Here is a 15,050-nt window from a genome sequence, read left to right as displayed (position 1 = left end):
TTGGGAAGTGATGTTTTCAAATGAAACTTCTTTCTAGCACTGAGGCTTCTGGGATGGGATTTTGTGCAGCGAGAACCCCGGTAAGCTTCCTGCTGTCCTCACTGTGAAGGACTTCAATTCTGAGTGTGCAGCTGGGTGCTGCCTGGCTGGGTGGAACCCCCTAGTCCCCCTGGGGTCTCTCTCTGCACAGAGCAGACAATGATGGGATCCACTCAATTGAAAAACTCGCAACAGTGTTAAGCAGCCTCTGCTCTCAGCAGCCCTGTGTCAGGTCCTGGGGACTTGCAGATGAGCAAGGGTCTCCCTCCAAGGACACCAGTCCAGGAGGAGAGTGAGACACGCAGACAGAACATGCAGCTGTGGTGTCACAGATGGAGCAGGAGCTGCAGGACAGGGAGGGGCATGGTGGCTTCAGAGTGTGTTTGTTCAGTGCATGAGTGTGCACATGCATGCATGTGTGTGTCATGGAGAGGTCCAGGAACACTACAATGAAGGGATGGTTAAAAATGATCTTGAAAGAGGAATTCAACAGGTGGACAGAAGAGAAAAGACATCCCAGGAAGAAGGCATGGCACATGCAAAGGTCCTGAGGCAGGAAATACCCTGCTGCTAGTGGTTTAGTTTGGCCTAAGGATAGGGGTGAAGGAGGCTGCAAGTAGTTTGGTTCAGCAGGGAGGGCATTGGATGCCAGGTTTTCTTGTTAGGAAGTCCTCCAGGGGTTGAGCAGGCAATGACAGAGCAAGATGCACATCTTAGAGATTCCCTCAACCTACAGTGTGGTTGAGCCACTCCCTGCATGGCTGGTTTGTTCTTACCCCTCAGGCTACAGCTCATCCTTCCCTTCCTCCTTGGGAAGGTAGCTCCTCCAGGCATCTTCTATTTCCCTGCTGGACACAATCACAGCTCCATTACCTGGGCAGCTCTAAATGGCAGCAGCTGGAAGGCAGAGGCCCCATGGTTTTTGTTCAGGGCTGTGTCTCAGTGACCGGAGCAGCCTGGTTCTGACTGTGCTCCTCATGGTAGTAGAGCAGATGACCGGTCTGCTGGAAAGCAGGGAGGTGTGAGGTAGGGAGAGCTAGAGGTTTCAGTCATCGTCCAGGTGAAAGGAAACAGGTGGCAGTGGCTGGAGAGAGGTCAGATGGAAGAAAGTCAGTGGCAGTGAGGTGAAGGTGATGCTGTGGGACTCGAGGGGAGAACCCAGGTTCCCTGCATGGTTACCTGAGGAGCCTGGCCTTGGCCCTGGCTCTTCTCACTTGGTGCTGAAATCTGTACTGTTAGGGGGTGATTCTGTGTCTGCTGTGGTTTGGGGACCTGGGGACCTCTGGACCCATCTCTTTTCTGGTCACAATCCCTATCTAGCTTTTACATCCCATCCAAGGTTTTGGCTCTTTCCATTCTCAGCCCCCTGATGCTACCCCCCAAGGACCAGAGTCCCATGAAGGACAGGATCCGAGACTGGATACCGGGTGGGAAGGCCTGTTGTAGGAGGGGTTGGGGAATTTGGAGAAGCTCACTTTGGGGTTGGAACTTAGGTATCAGAGCCCCAACTCAGCTCTGCCCTCAGTGTGCTGTGCAGCTCTGTGTAAGCCACAGACCCTTCTGTGCTTCAGTCCCTCCATCTACAAATGTGGTTAACTTTGGGTGCTGTTGAAGAACAATCTGCACCTCTGTCTCTCTGGGGGTCCCAGGGAGAGCTGTCCCAAGGCCTGCCAGGGTGACCTGGCCTGCTCACCTGCAGCTGCCTTCTCTCCCACAGCCTGCGAGCTAGGCTTCTACAAATCAGCCCCTGGGGACCAGCTGTGTGCCCGCTGCCCTCTGCACAGCCACTCTGCAGCCCCTGCTGCCCAGACCTGCCGCTGTGACCTCAGCTACTACCGTGCAGCCCTGGACCCGCCATCCGCAGCCTGCACCCGTGAGTACCACCCCAGGCCCAGCACCCTCATGCCGTGGCTGGCCCAGCACCCATGCCAGGTCCCAGTGCTCCGTGGGTGGTGCAAGGCCGGGTCTGTGGGACCAGAGCCCGGTGCAGAGTGGACAGCACTGCAACTCCTTAACAGTGGCCTGGACCACTCGCTGCGGATTCCTAGCCTCTTGTCATGTGTCACCTGCTGTCTCTCTGGGAGAATCTCTCCATCCCTCCCTTGGTCTCTCCTGGCAATCTGGAGAACAGATGCCTTCCCAGCACGGGGCAGCTTGGTCACCTCTGACGCTGACGTCCTGGTCAGTGGGTGGCGAGCCAGGTTCTGACCTGTGGTGCAGGGGACTCAGAGCAGCACCTTGTCACCACCATCCTGGATGGACCACGGGGCTGCTGTGTGCTGAGTGCTGCCTGTGTGTGGTATGTGTGCCTGAGTGTGCCCCAGGATACCACCAGGATGGTGTGACTGTGTGTGTCTGAGTGCAGACCTCTGCACGGTGTTCGTACACCTCAGTGGGAGTGTGCAGTGTGCACATGTAAAGGATTCTTAGCAGCTGCGTGTACATCAGGGTCCCTGGAGGGGGCACACATGCCCAAACACATGAACTCAGCAGGCATCAGAGTGTGTGTGCATGCCTGGCCTTGCAAGGAAGTGTGGGCCTAGAGAGTGGGTGCCAGGGCTATGTATCTGATGGGGCTCGGGGATTCCATCTCCTGCCTGCCTGTGCCCACAGGGCTGAGTGACTCTCTCAGTGGTCTGTGCTGCAGTTCCTCCATCCAGTCCTCAACCTGCCCCACAGTGGCTACCCACAGCCCACCAGCCTGGGGCTATAGCCCACAAAAAGTGTTCCATTTACAAACCCTGGCTCTGCAGACTTGATCCCTCCCCACCACCAACACCACCCAGCCTCAGGCCCCCTGCACGGTCCAGTGAGGGCACAGGTGTATTCACACCCTCGTGTGCCAGACACTCACATGTGCCCACCTTCCTTCCACTATTCTGGCCAGACCTATGCAGTGTCCCCACATGGGGCCTGTCAGGCAGAAAAGACAGCTGTGTGATAGGGTGACGGGGTGAGCGCCTCAGGCAAGGTGAGCCCAGCTCTCAGTGGTGGGCATTTGTGCACAGCTGGCTGGACTCTGGTCTCTTTCCAAACCCTGTAATTCAGTCCCTTAAGATTCTAAAAATCCTGAGACTGTAAAAAACTGGGTTTTTGGTATTCCAGACCCTCCTGATTGCAAACTCCTCTTCTCTGCAGAATGTAAGAGTCTGAGATTCCGAAATCCTACAGTGCTAGTTTCTAAAGACTTCACGTTCCCTGCCTAGGATTCTGAGAGTTGGGATTCTGAGGCCTGGGGTCCCCATAGCCCCCCAGGTCCTCCCAGCTCCAACCTCCACAAGGACCTATCCTGGCCTCACCGCATGCTCTGCCCCACCAAGTGGCCGCCCCTCTCAGTCCAAAGTCTTCATGCAGCCCAGATGGGGCCCTGTGCTGGGGATTGGGGAGGGGCTGCTTGGCACACAGAGCCATGGGGAGATACACGGGGCACTTCCTCAGCTCCACTTTATTCCATGCCAAGTGTTCAGTTGCAGTTTACATTAAATCCAACACAGAAGCTGAGGGGATGCCTGTGGGTACAAATAGCCAGTAGAGAGGGCTGCTCTGGGAACCCAGGACTGAGGGTCTCCCTCCTGCTCTGGATGGAAGTTTTGGGTTCTGCTTGGTGCCTGCTTGGATCCCTGGGCCCAGATCCTGACACCATTCTGATGGCAGAGACAGAGCCTCTGTCCTCAGGGAGCTTCCAAAGGACAGAGTAGATGTGACCATATTCTTAAGGAGCCCTGTGTATGATGGCAACCTTCCTTTTGGGAGCTCCTGGTCTGATGGTGGGGAGACTAAACAAGCCCAAAAATACACCTTTCACCCCTCTGTCATTCTCTGTCCCCCAGGGCCACCTTCGGCACCAGTGAACCTGATCTCCAGTGTGAATGGGACATCCGTGACCCTGGAGTGGGCCCCTCCCCTGGACCCAGGTGGCCGCAGTGACATCACCTACAATGCCATGTGCCGCCGCTGCCCGTGGACACTGAGCCGATGTGAAGCGTGTGGGAGCGGCACCCGCTTTGTGCCGCAGCAGAAGAGCCTGGTACAGGCCAGCCTGCTGGTGGCCAACCTGCTGGCCCACACGAACTACTCCTTCTGGATCGAGGCTGTCAATGGCGTGTCTGACCTGAGCCCTGAGCCCCGCCGGGCTGCCGTGGTCAACATCACCACGAATCAGGCAGGTATGTGGAGATGCTTCATCCCCAGCCTGGGATCAGGATCAGGGTGATACCTGATCTTGCTGTGGGCTTGGAGCAAGTGCCTGCCCCTGTGGGCCCTACCCTCCCCATCAGGACCCAGAGAAAAGTAAAACATGAGCCAGACATGGTGGTGTACACCTGTAATCCCAGCACTCTGGGAGGGAGGCTGAAGTAGAAAGACCCTAAGTTCAAGCCTAGCCTGGGCTACTTAGGGACTTAACAAGACCCTGTCTCCAAATTAAAAGCAAATGAAGGGTTAGGGATATGGCTCACTGTGAAGGTCCTAGGTTGACTTCCCAGTATGGCAAAGAGGAAAAAAAAGAACATGTTCCATAAGTAGGGGGAATACAGAAGGCACAGGCAGCTCATGAAACCACCAGAAGCCTGACTTCCAGAACTTTCCCTGTCTCTACCTGTTTTTCCCCGGGTACAATGGGAAAAATAGTGCCTGCCTTCTGTACTGTTGTGAGGCTTAGAAGAGAGAAATGAAAATGCTTAGCCCAGCACCTGGCCTATGGTCCGTGCCCAACAAATGTCATTAAAAAATAAAATCACTTTGATGATCATTTTCCAGCACAGCTGCTGTGGCTGCCCCTGGGATGGCTTTGGTCTCACTAGTTTGGACCTCAGCCATTTATCTGCTGCTAGCAGAATTCAGCCCCTGGAAGCTCTTTCTTTCCAAACTCTGGTGGGTCCTGCCGGTTGGGTGACAACTTGATTTAAGAGGCCAATGAGGGCAGTTTCCCTGTGAACAGCCGCGCTTGAAGTTCTGAGGACCCCTCAGGTTCCTGCCAGCTCTGCACATTCCCAGTCAGTCTCTGAGAGAGAAACTGAGGCCCAGAAAGCTGCCCAGTGTTGTCCACACAAGAAGTGGCTGTGAACACTCAAACTCAGGCCTCCCCCAGCCCCAGTGAGGCAGCCTAGTCTCTGCATCCAGGGTGCCCCTCTCGACACCCCAGCTTCACCCATTGTCTTATTCACTTTCTTTGTCACTGGGACACAACAGCCACAGCTTAAAGGAGGAGAGGTTCATTGTGGCTCACACTTTTAGTCCATTAGTCCACTGGCTCCCAAGCAGGACAGCACAGCAGAGGGGCACAGCTGAGGAAAAGCTGCTCATGTCATGGCAGCCAGGAAGCAGAAAGAAGAGAGGAGCCAGGGAGGGAGAGCCACCCTTCCAGGCCACACCCCCAGTGACCCGCCTCTAAGCAGGCTCCACCTCCTAACAGCAAGTCAGCCATGGCACCCCTTAATGCAATCATCTTCCCAAAGACCCACATCTCAGCGCATGAGTCTTTGGGGGCCGTTCTCCATATAAACAGTACACCTGCCGCCGATGGTCCCTCCACTGGCAGCCACTTTCCGTTTAGTCCCATGCTGGTCGTTAGCACCACAGTGAGACACAGACCTGCATGCCTGGTGCTCAGAACCCTGTTCCTGCTACCTATCCACAGGGCCTTGCTTCTCCTGAGTTCAGAGTCAGTCTCTTCCATCTCTGTTAAGTCACCTGCCCACTTGTAGCCCAGAAATAGCAGTGACTTAACTGAGATTACTGCTAGCCAGAGAGGGAGCCCCGTTGTGAGCCCACACCCATCTCCCAGGCAGGCCAGTTCCACTGTCCCACACCCCACCAACACAATTCTGCAGTTGCCTCTTAATTTTCCTAGTCATAGACATCCAGCAGCATTTGTTGGGCATCTTCTGTGTGCAGTCTCTGCCCTCAAGGAGCTCTCAGGCATGCTGGGACAGGACTTGGAGGAATGGCCAGGCGGGGTGTGGGACAGTCAGAGGGGGCGGGGGAGGCGTGAGGGAGAGGGTGCGACAGGCTGCAGACGGTGGGCACTTCTTTCAGTTTGGCCTTCGTGGACACTGTATGCAACACCTCACCTCCCAGCAGCCTCCCTTCAGGAAAACAGGTCGGGGTGGAGGGTGGGTGCTAGCGAGCAGGGGGACCCGGTGTGACCCTAGAACCCTTAAGCTCCCATGGGAGAAATCCGTGAGCGCCTGCTCCATCCAGGCACGGGGACGGGCGCTCTGGGGCAGCCAGGCCTGCCTAGATCAAGTGCACTGCGCGTCCCACCCCAGCCAGGAGGTGCAAACCCGGGACTGACACAGTCCCCGGCGCCGTGCGGTGAGGACAGGGGCACCGGCTCCCCCGGAGCAGCAAGTGGGATCCTGGGTAGGGGGATGGTGGAAGGGCCTGGGCGGAGCCCCCCACCCACCGGCCGCGGCCCCCCAGCCCCGTCGCAGGTGGTGGCCATCCGGCAGGAGCGCGCCGGGCAGACCAGCGTGTCGCTGCTGTGGCAGGAGCCCGAGCAGCCCAACGGGATCATCCTGGAGTACGAGATCAAGTACTACGAGAAGGTAGCGGGCAGCCGGGGCGGGCGGGTGGCGGGGCGGGGCCTCGCTGACCACGCCCCTTCCGCAGGACAAGGAGACGCAGAGCTACTCCACGCTCAAGGCCGTCACCACGCGGGCCACCGTGTCGGGCCTCAAGCCGGGCACGCGCTACGTGTTCCAGGTGCGAGCGCGCACCTCGGCGGGCTGCGGCCGCTTCAGCCAGGCCATGGAGGTTGAGACCGGGAAACCCCGTGAGTGCAGGGAGCGGGGCGGAGAAAGGGGCGGCGCCACGCAAGCGTCCTGCCCTGAAGAGGGGCTGTAGTCTGCCCCTTTACAAGGGGGAAACCGAGGCTCAGAGCAGGACGAGTACGTTTTGGAGGCCACACAGCGAGCCACAGAGCTCCATCCCCTTGCTGGGTTTTCCTAAGCATCAGTGAGCCGCACGAGCCTGTGATGTCCTTGTCAGGGGCAGGGGACCCCAGTAACGCATCTGGGAGGCAACTCTCAGAGTTAGTGCTGCACGCATCCCTGTTTTAGGAGAAGATGAGGGTCAGAGCCCTAAGGACAATTTGTCCAAGGTCACAGGGCAGTAGAGCTTGGTGTCTCTGGGGTCCCAATTCCAGGTCCCTCCCCTGTATCATCCTGCTGCCAGCCCCCAGGTGTCCCCAAGTGTGATCTGGGGCCAGCAGCATCAGGCTACCAGAAATGCTCGTTCCCAGGGCCCTAGGGCCTCTGAATCAGGAACCCTGGCGAGGGGGGCTGGGCGTTGGGCTTGTACAGCCCTCAGGGTGGCTCTGAGGCATGGAGGTCTAGAAGCGCTGGCTCAAAGGCCGCTCCCCTCCCCCACCGTGGGCTCCAGCTGCCTGCTACTCCCCTGGTCCCTGGGTGTCTCCGGTGCTCAACAGTCTAACCCCACCCTGAGACCGGACCTGGAAAACCTGCCCCTTCTGTCCCACTTACTGGGTGGCCTGGAGGAAGTTCCTCGAGTTCTCTGAGCCACAATTTTCTGACCTGAAAATGCAGATACCACTGGGAGGGGTGAGCCAGGCTGGCAGGCAGCTCTCAGCACGCTCCGCCTTGGGACTGTGAGAGCCACAGGCAGGACAGGTGTTTTGGGCTCATCTGTATTTTGCTCAGAGAGGTGAAGTGACTTTCCCCAGCTTGCACAGCCCCAGGAGCAGCGGCTCTGGCCCTGGGAAGCCAGGCAGCCCCAGGCAGCAGGGATTGAGGGAGAAGCTGGAAGAGGCTGGGTGGGGACAGAAGGCCGGGTCACAGCTACAGAGGCTGCCCACTGGGCCTGGGGTGCCTGAGCCTTCCCTACTCTCACCCACACACCCCACTTACCCCACAGGGCCCCGTTATGACACCCGGACCATCGTCTGGATCTGCCTGACACTCATCACAGGCCTAGTTGTACTTCTTCTCCTGCTCATCTGCAAAAAGAGGTGTGTGGTCCTAGCCCCCAAGCCCTCCTTTTAAATGCTGTGCCGCCTGCCTGTCCTCAGCCTCTCTCACTTACAAACACATTATCTTGTTTAATCTCAGTGATACTCCAGAGAGGCAGAGATTATCTGGCTTCATTTTTCAGGGGAGTAAATTTGGGACCAGAGAGGTTAAACTGCTTGCAGAAGTCACACAGCTGATAGACACCAGAGCTGGGACATGAACCCAGGGCTGTCAAACTAGGACCATGCTCTTAGTCACTGCTTCCTCTGCCACTCTGTTCCAGGGGAAGGTGGAGGTGGGATAGTGATGAATGGGTCTTAGGATCTCAGACAGTAGAATCAAAAGGACCATCTAATGGATGGAGAAACCAAGGCCAGAGAATAGAAAGGGTTTGTCAAAGCCACACAGTGGAGTGAAGTTGGGGGCAGGGGCTTTGCTGTGAGGGTGAGTGTGACTTCAGGGTGTTTTGTAGACTGCAAATTGCTTTGTGACTGTCTCAGCTGTGACCTTTCAGCTGCATGGGATGAGGTCTGGAGGGTGGGGATTCTCCTCTGCAGGCTTCACAAGGGCAGGAGCTGGTCAGGGAAAGGGATCAAAGAGGGCATCCCTGACCTGTCCCCTGCCATGACCATCCCCACAGGCACTGTGGCTACAGCAAGGCCTTCCAGGACTCTGACGAGGAGAAGATGCACTACCAGAGTGGGCAGGGTTCGTGCAGGGCCCAGGCCTGGGGTGAGGGGTATCTGGAGGGACCCAGGGCAGGGCTGGTGGCCCAGGTCAGAAGGGGATGGTGCCGAGAGAGAGAGAGAGAGAGAGAGAGAGAGAGAGAGAGAGAGAGAAAGCAGGAGTCACAGAGTCCCGGCCCCAGAGGCTGTCTGCTCCTTGGCTGTCTCCCAGACCCCTGGAGGGTGCAGAGACCTCTCCCCAGAGACTGCACGGATATGCACACTCACATACTTTGCCTGACTTCAGGGGGCTCATATACTCTTGGACAAGAACCTCTACTACAGGGAGATTTTCAGGATCCTGTAGGGACCCCAGAAAATAAGGCAAATATGGGGATACCTCTGCACCCCACTTCGGTGTCCATTAGGATCAGTCCCAGTACTGATTCCCACTGGGAGGAATGCACCCTCCAAATCCTCTGACCCATCTTCCAGTCTGAGTTGGCATTTGTGATGAACCCTTGTTTTTGGCCACATCCCCACCCAGAGAAGTTTAGAAAGCTCTTAAGGACTCCAAAAGTGACCCCAAAAAACAACAAGACATGTGGCAACCCAGACCCAAGCTACTATATGTTTTCACTTGGCACGCACTGGTGGAGCACCTACTGTTCACCGTCACATCCAGGGATTCCCAGAGACACCTCCACCCCACCCCAGGCCCAGGGAATGCTGGGAGAGAGAAATCCCTCCTGGCCCCCCAGACGGCTCTTCTCCCCCACTCCCTCAGCACCCCCACCTGTCTTCCTGCCCCTGCACCACCCCCCCGGGAAGTTACCAGAGCCCCAGTTCTACGCAGAACCCCATACCTACGAGGAACCAGGTCGAGCAGGTCGAGGTTTCACCCGAGAGATTGAGGCCTCCAGGATCCACATCGAGAAAATCATTGGCTCAGGTAACCCTGGGGCTGTGAGGAGGGAGAGAGAAACTGAGGGGGAGAGGCGGGGGAGAGCAGCAGGGGCCCACTGCCCTCTCCCACCTGCCCCTCTTGGGGTCTCCAGGGGAGTCCGGCGAAGTCTGCTATGGGCGGCTGCGGGTGCCGGGTCAGTTAGACATGCCTGTGGCCATCAAGGCCCTCAAAGCTGGCTACACAGAGAGGCAGCGGCGGGATTTCCTGAGTGAGGCGTCCATAATGGGCCAGTTCGACCACCCCAATATCATCCGTCTGGAGGGTGTCGTCACCCGTGGTAGGTGCCAGGCAAGGGCAGCCTCACCCTGCAGGGCCCCTCCTGCTCAGACAGAGCTCTGAGTCCACCTCTGGGGCCTCTGCCCTGTCCCCTTCCCCTTGGTTCTGGTCCTTGGATGAATCTCGGGGTGCCCAGAGCCCAGGACCCTGCTGGGACTCCTAGCCTCCCCGGGACCCTCCATGCTAACCCAGCTCCTGGGTGGGGATGTTCCTGGGGCCTCTGATCAGCCCTGTCCCCTGCCAAGAGCCCATCTTTCCTCCCCACCCAGGCCGCTTGGCAATGATCGTGACCGAGTACATGGAGAACGGCTCTCTGGACGCCTTCCTGAGGGTGCGTGTCCAGACCCCGCTGTCCGCACAGACCAGACCCAGAGTGGGGAGTCCAGGCTGGGTGCTGGGAGGGGGGTAGGGACAAGGAGGGGTCTTCAGAGCCAGCCAGTCATACGCCTTTCAGCCCCCAGCATGAAAGCCCTGCTGCCCTATGGGTCCTGCTCCCCTCCCCCAGCCAAGAAGGGTGTCTGTGGGGTCTGATGCAGCCTACACCACCACCTTAGAGGAGGTGGCTAGATTCACACCTCCTGCCCTGACAGGTGTTTGGTGGGTGCTTGAGGCACAGGGCTTAACCTCTGGGGCTCCATCTCTCCTCCAAAATGGGTAAACAGTCATGGCTGCCCCACCTGCCTCACAGGGGTGCCAAGAGTGTACAGGGGACCCTTGAACTGCAAGTGCTTCTGTAAGCAGCAAAGTACTTTGCACCACGGCACAGAGCTGCCTCTACTCTTGAGTGTCACCCATGTGGGCAGTACACCTGTCCTGGGGCCAGACACCCCACTGGGCCTTCCTGAAGTCCATGACATGACATGCCATGTCCCTCTGCAGATCCACGACGGACAGTTCACCATCATGCAGCTCGTGGGCATGCTCAGAGGAGTGGGTGCTGGCATGCGCTACCTCTCAGACCTGGGTTACATCCACCGCGACCTGGCTGCCCGCAACATCCTGGTTGACGGCAACCTGGTCTGCAAGGTGTCCGACTTCGGGCTCTCAAGGGTGCTGGAGGATGACCCCAACGCTGCCTACACCACCACGGTGCGTGACCTGGACACCTCCTGAAGAGCAAGGTGGCACATGCAGGCTCTCCCAACCATGCCCCACCTTCCCCCCACACGTGAAGTCACCAGCTTCAGGGTCACCTCCAGCCTGGCCATGTCCTGCCTCTGGAAGTCACCCCCCCAGGGACATGGAGACAGCCTTGCCTTCCTTCCTTGGTCACCAGCTGCCTGGGAAAACAAGGCTGGTTTCAGCTGTCACTTCCTCCAAATCACTCACAGATTCCACATCTGTCTCTAAAAGCAGCTGAGTTCCTGTGTGCGCTGTGGAGATTGGGTTTCTCCCGCTTTACCTTGGCACAGCTTTCTCCCCTGGCTCTCTCATACTGGGCCTCTGAATCAGGTTTCCCCAGAGGAGGGAGGCTGACACCAAAGAAATAAAGAGGAGAGAGAGGAGAAAGGAGGAGTAAAAAATGGCCAGGTCTGTCCTCTGCACTCCCTCATGGTTCAGGCCTGGACCTGTCGATTGGCATTTGTTAAGCATCTACTGCATGCTGGGTACTCTGCATGCTGTTTCATTCTGTCTTCACAGTGGCTCTGTGAGGTGGGCGTCCCCTCTCAGGATAGGTGTTCCCAGAAGGTGGGGGTCGTGTCTGCCGTACTGGCTGAAACAGGCTCCCAGAGTTCAGCTTTCTGACTCGGGATGGTGGAGAAGCCCAGATTCAACACTTCTGCATCCATCACAGGGCGGGAAGATTCCCATCCGCTGGACAGCTCCGGAGGCCATTGCCTTCCGGACTTTCTCCTCAGCCAGCGACGTGTGGAGTTTTGGCGTGGTCATGTGGGAGGTGCTGGCCTACGGCGAGAGGCCCTACTGGAACATGACCAACCGGGACGTGAGTGTGGGCCCCAGGCTGGGCAGTGCACAGGGCGATCTGGGGTGGCATAGCCTGAGCCCAGTGCTGTTCTCCAGGTCATCAGCTCCGTGGAAGAGGGGTACCGGCTGCCCGCACCCATGGGCTGCCCCCGAGCCCTGCACCAGCTCATGCTCGACTGTTGGCACAAGGATCGGGCCCAGCGGCCTCGCTTCTCCCACATCGTCAGCGTTCTTGACGCACTGGTTCGAAGCCCTGAGAGTCTCAGAGCCACAGCCACGACTGGCAGGTATCTTGCCCCTACCCAAGCCCTGACGAGGCCCAGTGGCTGACCCAGCGTTGGCCCAGACCAAGCCTGGACTTGATCCAGTCCCTGGGACAGCTTGGCCTGATCCCCAGGCTAGACCCTGCCGGGGCTCATCCCCCAACCCTGGCATCTAGCCTTGAGAACCCTCTGCCCACTGCTGAGCTGGGAGGGAAGCTAAGGGTAGCCAGTGCTGGAGTCCCCAAGGAAGAGCACAGCCCTGGCAGGCCACTAACACAGGGCTCTATGCCTCAGGTGCCCACCCCCCGCCTTTGCCAGGAGCTGTTTTGACCTCCGAGGGGGCGGGGGTGGCGGCGGGGGCCTCACGGTGGGGGACTGGCTGGACTCCATCCGCATGGGCCGGTACCGAGACCACTTCGCCGCCGGCGGTTACTCCTCCCTGGGCATGGTGCTTCGCATGGACGCTCAGTGAGTGAAGGGTGCTGAGGGGCCCAGGGGATGGGGGCAGGGCAGGGGCAGGGCCTGAAGAAGGGTATTTCCAGGGGACAAGCACAGCGCTGTCTTCCTGGCTCCTGACCTCCTCATCAGCCTGATCAGCGCCTCGCTTCCTCTGCAGGGATGTGCGTGCACTGGGCATCACTCTCATGGGCCACCAGAAGAAGATCCTGGGCAGCATCCAGACCATGAGGGCCCAGCTGACCAGCACCCAGGGTCCCCGGCGGCACCTCTGACTCTGGGCATGGGGTCGTGCCAGCTATCAGAGGACCAGTGGGGTTGGCAGCAGTCAGAGCACCCCAGGGCCCTGCCTGTCCCACTCTCCAGAGACAGAGAGGTGAAGGCTCTGCTTCAGTACCCAGATTCACAAGGCTGAGCACCTAGGCTCGGCCTCTGGTGCCCAGTTGGCCAGGACAGCTGCCTCCTGGGGCAGGGGCTCCCTCTCTGCCAGAGCCTGGGCCCTTGATGCAGAGTCCAACAGAGATGTCACCACCGCCTCGTATGTGTGTGTGTGTGCCTGTATGTGTGTGTGTATGAGTGTGCCATAGGGGTGTGCTGTCACGAGGTGGCGGGGACCCATGTGGACAACGTGTGATCACCTGTGTGTCCGCAGTCAGGTCCTAGCATGGTGCACAAGAGTTAGGATGTGTGTGCTCGTCTGTTGGGGCTGGGTGTGATGCATCATGAATCAGGAACTCATTCATGCGAGTCAGGCATCAGCGTGGCACTGCCCAGGTCCCAGCACCCATGGGGACTGAGCAGAGGCTCCTGTGCCCCTACCCCCCCATCTGGAGGTTGGAGTCATGGGCTGCTTCTGAACCACACCAGCACCAGGCCTGCCCTGGTCCCTGCATAGGTGAGCCCACCCCCGGCTGTATCTCAGGTCCGGGGCCTCCCTTCAGCTGGGGGGCCACCTGCAGCTTCCACCTGGCTCCCACTGCTGCCCAACAGGAAAACAGGGTTTCTGGCCAGTCTGTCTGGCCACCTTTCTCATAGGCAGCAGGGCAGAGCACTCAAGACTAGACTGGGCTGCCTAGCTGGGGCTGACAGGCCGTCAACTACACTCTGGTTCTGATGCCCCCTGTGGCACCCAGGTCTCCTCCTGTGGAAGCCCCTTTGCCAACATCTCTCTCCCCAGCCCCACCCCACCCCCTACCCCATGCTTAGGGTCAGGGAATATAAGGTCCTAGACCCAGTTCCCAACTCCTATACCACATGGGGAGACAGAGGCCTGGAGAGGGGTACACCTTGTCCAAGGTCCCATAGCAACCGAGTTCAAAATTGGAACCTCCTGCCTCCCAGCCCAAGGCTCGTTTTCCCCATCCACCTCCCCAGGCAGCCAGCTGGGGTGGGAGGGGCCTGGGGAGTACCCCCCCCCCCAACTGACTGACCCTCCTCCTTATGGCCCACCAGGGTATGTAAATATCTCTTTTCTACCATGTCAGAATATTTTTTCCTCACTCCTGACAATGCAAAAATGGTCTTCAAAGCACATAAAAAGCACGAAGGGTGAGAAAGGCCCATCCCAGGGAAGTCCGGCAGGCAGGGCCCAAGGACCTCCCCAGTGCCCCCTGCCAGACCCAGAGGGAGGGGCCACCCAGCTTCCAGCCCCTGCCCACCCCCTCCCCATAGCCAGCACAGCTACCCCGCGAGACACCAGCACTGAGCCCCCTTTCCCTTCTGCAATAATTCGGGGAGTCTCAGCCCATCCAGGTGCCGCGGCCAGCTCTCTCCACCTCTATATATTATATTACTATATAGCCGAGCTGCTCTTCCTTCCTATGGAAGTGGGAAACATGGTCAGGACTCGAGCGGGGAGCACCCTGTGTTCCTCCCCACCCACCCCACTCTCACCCGGTTTCTGGGCTTGGGATCCTCACAGTTACAGGGGTATGTGGGCCTGGTACTTGCCAAGGTGTGGGCCCTGTTCCAGGTGTGGGTCCCCCTCAGGTCCCAGGGGTCTACCTCTCGGTGGCCCCCAGCCTGAGTCTTGAACTTACCCACAATGAGAATAAATTCTGCCTCATCTTTGCTTGTGTCCTCATTTTTTCCATCCCTGCTTGGGGAGAAAGCAGGAACTTTGTGCTCACCGTAGCATCCCAGCCACTATATTCTGGGCTCCTTGTCTTTGTCTTTTTGAACAGTGCACCTGTTTTACTCCTGGGGAGGCCAAGTCTCATCTAGGTCAGCTCCCTTCAAGTCAAGCATGAGGTTGGGGTGAATCAGAGCCCCGATTTGTCAGACTCTAAAGCAGGTGCTCTGCTCAGAGCATCTGTAAGCAAGTTCTGTCTCCCAAGACGCAGATGGCACTCCTCACCCCAGAGCAGTCCTTGCCACTGGACAGTGCCCTTGCCAGAGTCCTCCTGAAAGAAGACACCCATTGGTGGAAAGAACAGCTCATAGGAGCAATTTCTCAGGTCTACAGGGCAGGAAGGGAAGACAGAATGAG

The 15,050-nt window shown here is 58.2% G+C and overlaps 1 protein-coding gene across 1 annotated transcript in view; it reads left to right on the top strand.

The window, feature by feature from the left end:
* Positions 1–14,632, top strand: part of Epha8 (EPH receptor A8) — a 31,180-nt gene extending 16,548 nt beyond the window's left edge. Inside the window, exons 4-17 of the mRNA XM_004850532.4 lie at positions 1,757–1,912; positions 3,870–4,205; positions 6,463–6,587; positions 6,652–6,814; positions 7,915–8,008; positions 8,650–8,717; positions 9,462–9,626; positions 9,733–9,918; positions 10,187–10,248; positions 10,797–11,006; positions 11,713–11,862; positions 11,940–12,130; positions 12,401–12,574; positions 12,723–14,632. Coding sequence (XP_004850589.1) covers positions 1,757–1,912; positions 3,870–4,205; positions 6,463–6,587; positions 6,652–6,814; positions 7,915–8,008; positions 8,650–8,717; positions 9,462–9,626; positions 9,733–9,918; positions 10,187–10,248; positions 10,797–11,006; positions 11,713–11,862; positions 11,940–12,130; positions 12,401–12,574; positions 12,723–12,837 — 2,195 coding nt within the window. The 3' untranslated portion in view covers positions 12,838–14,632. The remainder of the gene's footprint in view (positions 1–1,756; positions 1,913–3,869; positions 4,206–6,462; positions 6,588–6,651; positions 6,815–7,914; positions 8,009–8,649; positions 8,718–9,461; positions 9,627–9,732; positions 9,919–10,186; positions 10,249–10,796; positions 11,007–11,712; positions 11,863–11,939; positions 12,131–12,400; positions 12,575–12,722) is intronic.
* The last annotated feature ends 418 nt before the right edge of the window (positions 14,633–15,050 follow it).

The sequence above is a fragment of the Heterocephalus glaber genome, unplaced genomic scaffold, assembly GCF_053883595.1.
Source record: "Heterocephalus glaber isolate CG9 unplaced genomic scaffold, H.glaber_assembly_v1.0 deba00001452, whole genome shotgun sequence".
Classification (NCBI taxonomy): Eukaryota; Metazoa; Chordata; class Mammalia; order Rodentia; family Bathyergidae; genus Heterocephalus; species Heterocephalus glaber.
This window is presented reverse-complemented; position numbering and strand designations above follow the sequence as displayed.